Source organism: Cebus imitator, unplaced genomic scaffold, assembly GCF_001604975.1.
Source record: "Cebus imitator isolate Cc_AM_T3 unplaced genomic scaffold, Cebus_imitator-1.0 Scaffold15, whole genome shotgun sequence".
Classification (NCBI taxonomy): domain Eukaryota; kingdom Metazoa; phylum Chordata; class Mammalia; order Primates; family Cebidae; genus Cebus; species Cebus imitator.
Genome location: NW_016107330.1, coordinates 4,032,923 through 4,041,103, shown reverse-complemented (window position 1 = coordinate 4,041,103; position 8,181 = coordinate 4,032,923). Strand labels below are relative to the sequence as shown.

Here is an 8,181-nt window from a genome sequence, read left to right as displayed (position 1 = left end):
GTTGACCAGGATGGTCTCGATCTCTTGACCTTGTGATCCACCCGCCTCGGCCTCCCAAAGTGCTGGGATTACAGGCTTGAGCCACCGCGCCCGGCCTTCTTTTTTTGCTTTTTGAGACGAAGTCTCACTCTGTCTCATTCTGCCAAAGTGCTGGGATTACAGGCATGAGACCCTGTGCCTGGCCTAATTTTTAGTAGGGACGGGCTTTCAACCTGTTGGCCAGGCTGGTCCTGAACTCCTGACCTCAGGTGATCTGCCTGCCTTGGCCTTGAAAAGTGTTGAGATTATAGGTGTGAGCCACCTTGCTTGGCCATGGCCACCTTTTGTGAAAAATGAAGCTCTCCTTTCCAAACTTTAAGTAAGTAGCAAAATAAAATGATACATACCAACAGAACACTGTAAGAAATACACCCATGTAATATGTATACAGTTGAAAAATATCAGTAATGCTGACAAAAGAGTCAAACTCTGTAGCATATTTGAAGAGATTTATTCTGAGCCTAATATGAGTGACCATACATAGCCCATGACACAGGCCTCAAGAGGTCTGGAGAACATGTGCCCAAGGTGGTCAGGCAGCTTGATTTTATACATTTAAGGGAGGCATGAGACAGCAATCAAATACACTTCAGAAATACGTGCCCAGTGCACTGGGCACGGAGAATCACGCCTGTAAACCCAGGATTTTGGGAGGCTGAGGCAGGTGGACCTTTCGAGGTCAGGAGGTGCAGACCAGCCTGGCCAACATGCTGAAACACCGTCTCTACTAAAACTATAAAAATTAGCTGGGCGTGGTGGTACACCCTGTAACCTGAGCTGTTCGGGAGGCTGGGGCAGGAGAATTGCTTGAACCCAGGAGGCCAAGGTTTTGGTGAGCTAAGAACATGCCAGTGCATTCCAGCCTAGGTGACAGAGCCAGACTCCATCTCAAAAAAAAAAGGAAATACATGGCCAGGCGTGGTGGCTCACACCTCTAATCCTTGCACTTCGGGAGGCTGAGGCAGGTGGATCACCTGAGGTCAGGAGTTCAAGACCAGCATGGCCAACTTGGTGAAACCCCCTCCGTACTAAAAATACGAAAAGTAGCCGGGAGTGCTGGCATGCATGTGCCTGTAGTCCTAGCTACTCAAGAGGCAGAGGTGCAGTGAGCTGAGATCACTCCACTGTACTCCAGCCTGGCAACAAGAGCAAAACTCCGCCTCAAAAAAAAAAAAAGGAATTGGAGAAGTCACAAATCTTGTGGCCTGTAGCCATATGACCCCTGAGCAGTGAGGGGTTATAGAAACTACACCCATCAGGTGATCTCTATTTTGTGATCTCAGGCCAGAGTACACCTGAGCTGTAAGGAATTACAGAACTACACGGATCCCTTAGCAGAATTTAGACCCCTCCTCATCATCCTAATCCTATGTCCTTTCCTGGATTTTAAAAAGCCCATGTTCAGTCCCTGGACAAAGAAGGGGGTAGTTTCAGGAAGGGGCTGTCATTATCCTTGCTTTCAAGTTAAGGTGTTAACTAAAGTCCCACTTTTGTTAGTATGGCCTATGCCCAGCACTAATCAAAGGTAACTTGGAGATCAGACGCATGATAGACTCAACTATGTCAGGTTTCTCTGATGTCACAGTTGTGCAAAGGTGGTCTCACAGGGACTTTGGATCAGAGTGTTTTTCTTTTTTTTCTTTCAGACAGAGTCTCACTTTGTTGCCCAGGCTGGAGTGCAGTGGCACGGTCTTGGCTCACTACAACCTCTGTCTCCTGGGTTCAAGGGATTCTCCTGCCTCAGCCTCCTGGGTAGCTGGGATTACAGACATGTGCCACCATGGCTGAGATTTTGTGAGATTGTCATCATGGAAAAACCTCGTCTCTACTAAAAAGACAAAAATCAGCCAGGCTTGCTTGCACGTGCCTGTAGTTCCAGCTATTTCAGTGGTTGAGGCACGAGACTCACTTAAGCCCTGAAAGGACTGCAGTGAGCCCAGATGGCATCATTGCACTCCAGCCTGGGTGACAAAATGAGATTTTGTCTCAAAAAAAAGAAAAAAAAAAGGTTGGAAATGCCTTAAAATGATCTAATTTTATCTGGTTGCTTTGATGTTCTGCAGCTGAACCTCAGTCACACAGACAGCTTAGTACCTTGCTTTTCCATCAGCAACTCAATAACTAAAGGCTTCTGATGTATAAATTGTTAAAACAGGTTAATCAATTACAGAGGACACCAGAAAGTTTTCATTCAGGTTCTCTTTATTTCTGATGTTTCTTTGTAACCTTTCTTGCAGGGATAACATTTTCATTACTGGGGAACTTTAGGTTCTAGCTCTGACTCTGGGTCTCGCCCCCTGCTCTTTTGTTAGTTCCTCTCCCACTGAGCACCTGCCTGAAGCAGAGAGATCTGTGCTTCCTTTAAGTTGCAAATGTGGCCTAGGCACGGCGGCTCGGGCCTGTAATCCCAGCCCTTTTGGAGGCCAAGGCAGGAGAATGTCATGCACCCAGCGTTTTAGGACCAGCTGAGGCAACAGAGCGAAATCCTGTGTCCAATTTTTTAATAAAAATTTTAAAATTATTTCAAAAGAAAATTTTTTTCAAAAGAAAAAACAAAAATAACTTGCATCTGTACACTACATTTTAGTGTCCAAGTACCTGGGAGAAAACTGGATTGATCTACCCCGCCAGGTGCACCTTCCCTAGCAGCAAAGATGGACCTCCAGTTCCTCAGATGGCGATGAGCCACAGGAATGACAGGGGGTGGGACCAATGGAGACACTCCTGGGCTGCCTCACTTCCCTCAGTGTCCACATTAGCTCAGCCCGAAGTTGGGCCAAGATCTCCTAATCGACATTAATCCAGGAATCATAACTCTCCCGAGGGGCAAGATACATCTCTAGGCTTAACTTGCACAGCCCATGGGTGTGGTGCAGGAGGTGCTTCAGGTCGTCCATAGTCACCCGATTTCCACCAAAGCAGAAGGTGGTGAGCTGGGAGCAGTGGCTCAGGGCAGGCAGCCAGAGTTGGGAGTAGTTGATCAGACAGTGCTCCAAGTTGAGCATCTCCAGAGTGGCAGCAACTTTCTGAAACAGAACTTTGAGGGGCTCAAGGCTGACTCCTAACAGACGCACATTGCTGAGATTAGGATGCTTCAGGTACCTGAGGCTTGGGTACTGTGAGAAGCACTTTAAATCCTCTTTCAATAGTTTGCTGCAAGTTAAATCCAAGCCTCTAAAGGGTTCTGGAGGCACCTGGGGAGATCAAGAAGTCAGTTCTGGGCAATGGTACCGGGTAGACGAAGGCAGTGGGGCATAAGCTCAAGGGAAAAGCCTGCTTCACCCGAACACAAGTGTGTTCCCATCATCTGATGATGGTCCGCATGCCAGTCACCATGTGATGAGGACTCTGATCATTCAGGGGCAGTCCCATTTTAGGCTCAGCCCTTTCACCGTCGCTTGTGGGACTGGTTCAAGCCTGCAAAATCTCTAAAGCCTCTTCATGTTTTAGCAGTAAACGTCGTCTCTGGGCCAGAGGAACCCAGTGGGAGATGTGCATGAAGAACACTCCTGAGCAAGGTCGAGGGACGTCAGCGGGGCTCCCTGCCAGCAGGGCTCCCTGCCATGCCCGCATCTGCAAACCACCTACCACTTTTACCATTCTCAAGCCTGCCCCCTCACCCCCATCCGGGAGGCATGCATTTCCCATGTCAATTACTTTCCCTGGAGTTCAAAACCACCTTTTACAGACCGGAAATCAGAGACAGCATCTTTCAGGGTCACAAAGCTGCTGAGGACAGAGTTTCTCCTGTGAAAGGCACAAGTTGGATTTGCTTTCCCACCTCACACACCTTCCTCTGTGTTTCCTGTTTTACACCATCAACTATAAACACACTTTGTAACAAGAAACTCACACGTGTACCCTCAGTAGAGCTGAAACCCCCACTAACTGGCTTGTACATAATGTCCCTCTCTAGCCTCTACCTCAAGAGACCCCTCTGCCTTTATTGGAGCGGTCCTGTGAGAGCCACTCCAGGACACGGAGCACTGAAGGGGGCAATGTGCTGACATTCTGGTGTCCCCTTCCCTGTTCCATCGCCACTGGCTGGCACACAGGACACGTCTTCCAGTGTTTGCTGTCACAAAAACAGGCTGTGCTGTGGTCCGCAGAGAAAGTGCACTATCCTTTCTCACCGGATCAGCTGTTCCAGGTGCCCGCTGAAGGAGGTGACCTTTCTATTCTAAGCATCTGGAGGTGTTCCAGGCTGAGGAACACAGAGCTGAATTTGGCGACTTAACCGTTCCTGGACATCACGGTCTGTCGTGTAATCACAGCACCTGTAGAAAACGAGTTTGTGAAGACTCTTCATCTCCCTGCGGTAAGAACGACGCTTTCTTATCAGACGCGGCCAGGACAGGTCTGAAATTTCCAGCTCCTGAATGCTACTCAGGGATATTACCTTCAATGACTTCCTGAGATATTTAATCTGTGTTAGATGATTCGCCAACTTACTACAGCAAAGTGGAATCTCAGGCATTCATCCTGGAGGATTTCCTCCATACAGACGTCTATGACCACCTTCCAGGGCTGGTGCTCTCCTGTCCTTGGACAGTCCTCTGCCGTCTGCCTCTTACTCATGGCCTCTGGGGAGCAGGACAGGGCCCTGGTCCAGAAATTCTCATCCACATCCCCCAAATCCAGCACTCGAAGTTTCCACCTCCTGTGGGTAAAATAAGGGAGGGGCTCAGTATTTAGAAGGACCCATCCCTGCCCTTTGCTTCATTCGCATCCCATAAATCAGCTGCTCCTGTCCTCGGTGCTCCCTGTTCTGTGTTTTTTGGATCTCTCTCTCCCTTTCCATTCTGACTGGTCGCCCCTTATTCCCTTTACCTTCCACTGGGAAAAGGCAGGTTTGTTCCTGTTCCCACAGCGGACTCTATGTGGTGAGCAGTCCTTTCCCTGAGGATTTGGGCAATGGCCAAGGCCTCCCTGAGCTTCCTCACCTGCACCAGCAGGAGACTCTGGACCATTCCTGGGCTACTTCTCCGCCTGACCCTGCTGTTCTTTCCCTGGACACCTGATCCCTGTCTACCAGCCCTCCTGGGTCACCTCACCTGGGACGAACCTTCTGTGTCAGCAGCATATGAAGCCCCTCCAGCAATGCTTTTAAGGTCTCCACATGTAGGCTTTTTATCAGCAATCACAGTGGGAAGCGGGTGAAGGGCCAGGCCTGCACCATCAGCAGCAGAGTCTGGAAGTGTCTCCTGCTGACGGCCTCCATGAACAGTGCGGGGAAGAGCTCCCTGGGCAGCTCTTCCACGGCAGAGATGGCCAAGGCCTGGTCTCTCAGCAGGCTCTGCCCTGCCAGCTCCAGGAGTGTGGGTGGGGCCTGGATGCTCATCCTGATGAATCTTCGAGGAAAACCCTAGAGGACACATCCGGGAGAAGGCGTCACTCTCAGGCCACAGTCACCTTGTCTTCTAGAGCCAGTATCATTGCAGAAAAGTTATCAGTTTACCCCAATTCCACTCTGCACTTGGTGGCCACAAATCTCTATTTCTGCTTCTGCTGCTACCAGGAAGAATGTCCTCAAAACACCAAGGAGGGGTCAAGGAGACACTGGCCCCTTAATTTTCATCCATTGCTCCTCCGAACCCCAGTACCACCTGAAAGTGTCACTGAGGATCCTGAAAGCTCAGCTCCACCTCTTTGAGGAAACATTTCTCGTCACTTACCACCCTAAAGCCATGAGAATGAGTGTCACATGTCCCCAGTCTACATTCTCAGTTTACACCATAAATATGCTTGGGGAGGACTAAAGGGACTCCCTTAAATCGATGCCATTATTTTTTTATTATGAAAAATTTCAAGCAGAAACTGACCAGGTGATGTGGCTCATGTCTGTAATCCCAGTACTGAGGGAGGCCAAGGCAGGCAGATCACTTGAGGTCAGGAGTTGGAGAACAACCTGACCTATGTAATGAAACCCTGTCTCTAATAAATATTTAAAAAATTAAGAATCGTTTGACTCCAGAATGCAGAGCTTGCAATTAGCTGAGATTGCACCACGTACTCCAGCCTGGGCGATGGAGTTAGACTATGTCTCAGAAAAACATTAATGAATGAATTAAAATATTAGCCAGGCGTCGTGATAGTGCATGCCTGGAATCCTAGCTACTCTGGAGGCAGAGAAAGGAGAATCACTTGAACTGCAGAGGCAGAGTTTTCAGTGAGCCGAGCTCAGGGCCCTGCACTCCAGCCTGGGTGACAGAGAAGAGAAAAAAAATTAACCAGAAACTGTAAAAGGGGTGTGATGGTTTCCTAGAGCATTTGGAAGGTAGGAATAGAAATACTAACTCTAGCCAGGGTACACGGATTCACGCCTGTAATCCCAGCACTTTGAAAGTCTGAGGCGGGTGGATCATCTGAAGTCAGGAGTTTGAGACCAGCATGGCCAACATGGTGAAACCCCATGTCTACTAGAAATACGAAAATTGGCTGGGCGTGGTGGTGGGTGCCTGTAATCCCAGCTGCTCAGGAGGCTGAGGCAGGTACTGAACTATTTTGGTGAACATGGCAAGGCACAAAGCAGGAAGCTCCACAGCTGCTGCTCTGGACCTAAAGACACAGCCGGGACTTCTGGGTGGTGACGCTGCCTGGCTTGCAGAGGGAGATCTGAGTCCTGTGGTTCTCCTCAGGGTGCCAGGATGATGGCAGAGCCTGGGACAGGACCCAGTGCAGGAGCCTTCCCTTCCCAGGCTCTTCAGGCCCAACCTTAAAACTGACAAGGCTGCACCTGGAATGCAGTCAGTCTGTTTCTGCCCGAGTCAGGTCTCTTCTTAGCCTGAGGTGTCTCCCTCTGCATGTTTCTAAGTCAAAGTCTGTTTTCTGGTCCTGCTGGCCTCCTCGAGTCCTCAACACCGTCTGATTTCAGGTCAGATTCATAAACATCTTGGTCTAAACCAGGGGCTGCCCTTCTTTGTTCCTCCAACAAACAACTGAGCACAAAGTCACCCTGAAAGCAGTTGATGCTGAGGGAAGTGCTTGGAGCATCCCAGGGATTGGGGAGGTCTGGGGCCTCATCCAGGCTGGATAAAGCAAGAGTGGTGAAGAAAAGGAACAGGGCCCAGAGAGGGAGTGGCCAGGAAGAGCCGATAGGGCCCAAATAAAGAGGGAGGAGGGAGGTGGCAGCAGGGCAGTGGACCAGGTTCTCTGGCTCTCATGGAGCTCTTTCCCTCAAAGGCTGTGGTTCTGTGTCTGAGACCCCAGGGAAAGTAGGGCTTGGGCATAGGGCTGTTAGTTCATAAGGCCCTTGGTTTGCCCTAGTCTGCATGAGGTCCCAGGGGCGGCCCCACCTCACCGCAGGTGCAGAGATCAGGCCAGTGAGAAGTGCTAGGGAGGAAGTGTGGGTGGCAAGCGTCCATTCCTAATGCCAAGACGAGTGACAGGAGAGAGAAAAGCAGCCTTGGCATGAGGCCAGGGGAAGGGATGCTCTTTGGAAAGTATGAATTTCTGTCTCCTCTCCTTGTCAGAGCCTCATGGGACCATAATGATTGGGCTTTATGGGAGAGAATGAAGCAGAATGGGTTCCGGCTCAGAATCCTGTGTTCCAACTGACCCCAAATCTCTTCCTACAAGCCAAGGAAAGGCCATGGGGGATAAAAGTCTAGCCAGCGCCCATCAGGCTGTTCCTCCACTTTCCAGTGAATCCAGAAGAGGCATCATGATCCTCAGAAAAATTCTGCAATCTTCAGTTCTGAGGCTCAACAGGAGGTCCCAGAGGGAAGACTCTGGGAAAAGTCCAAACTGAAGATTCTGGAACATGTAACCCGCCCCTAAAATACACAGCTTCCCCAATTCTCCTTTCCCCGTAATTCATTCAAAATTTTTGACTGAGTGTCTAGAATATTCCACCTGCTATTCCGGGTGCTACTGAGGGAGACAAAGTAAAAGCAAAGAAGCTGCAGAATGAACTCAAGAGAGTAGACCTGGCTTGGCGCCGACGCACAGGTCAGAACAAACGGCTGCGAGGATGAAATGTGCAGAGTGATCTTAATCATCCCTGGAAAAAATGAGCTGTCCCATGTCCACACTTTAGCAGAGCCAATAAGAGAAACAATAGGATCTTTTCAACAGATGCTGAAAAAGCACTCAATAAAACTCAGCATCTGTTTCTGTTTCTATTTTTTTTTTTTTTTTTTT

General features: G+C 49.4%; 1 protein-coding gene and 1 pseudogene across 1 annotated transcript; one reads left to right on the top strand and one right to left on the bottom strand.

Annotated features, from left to right (window-relative positions):
- Positions 1 to 2,681: 2,681 nt before the first annotated feature.
- On the bottom strand, positions 2,682 to 5,380 carry PRAMEF1 (PRAME family member 1). Its single transcript, XM_037730914.1, is given in 7 exon segments — positions 2,682 to 3,211; positions 3,214 to 3,233; positions 4,173 to 4,212; positions 4,215 to 4,272; positions 4,274 to 4,503; positions 4,506 to 4,699; positions 5,094 to 5,380. Coding segments are annotated over 7 exon segments (1,359 nt in total).
- A 1,172-nt stretch (positions 5,381 to 6,552) lies between these two features.
- Positions 6,553 to 8,181, top strand: part of LOC108285728 — a 7,803-nt pseudogene continuing 6,174 nt past the window's right edge.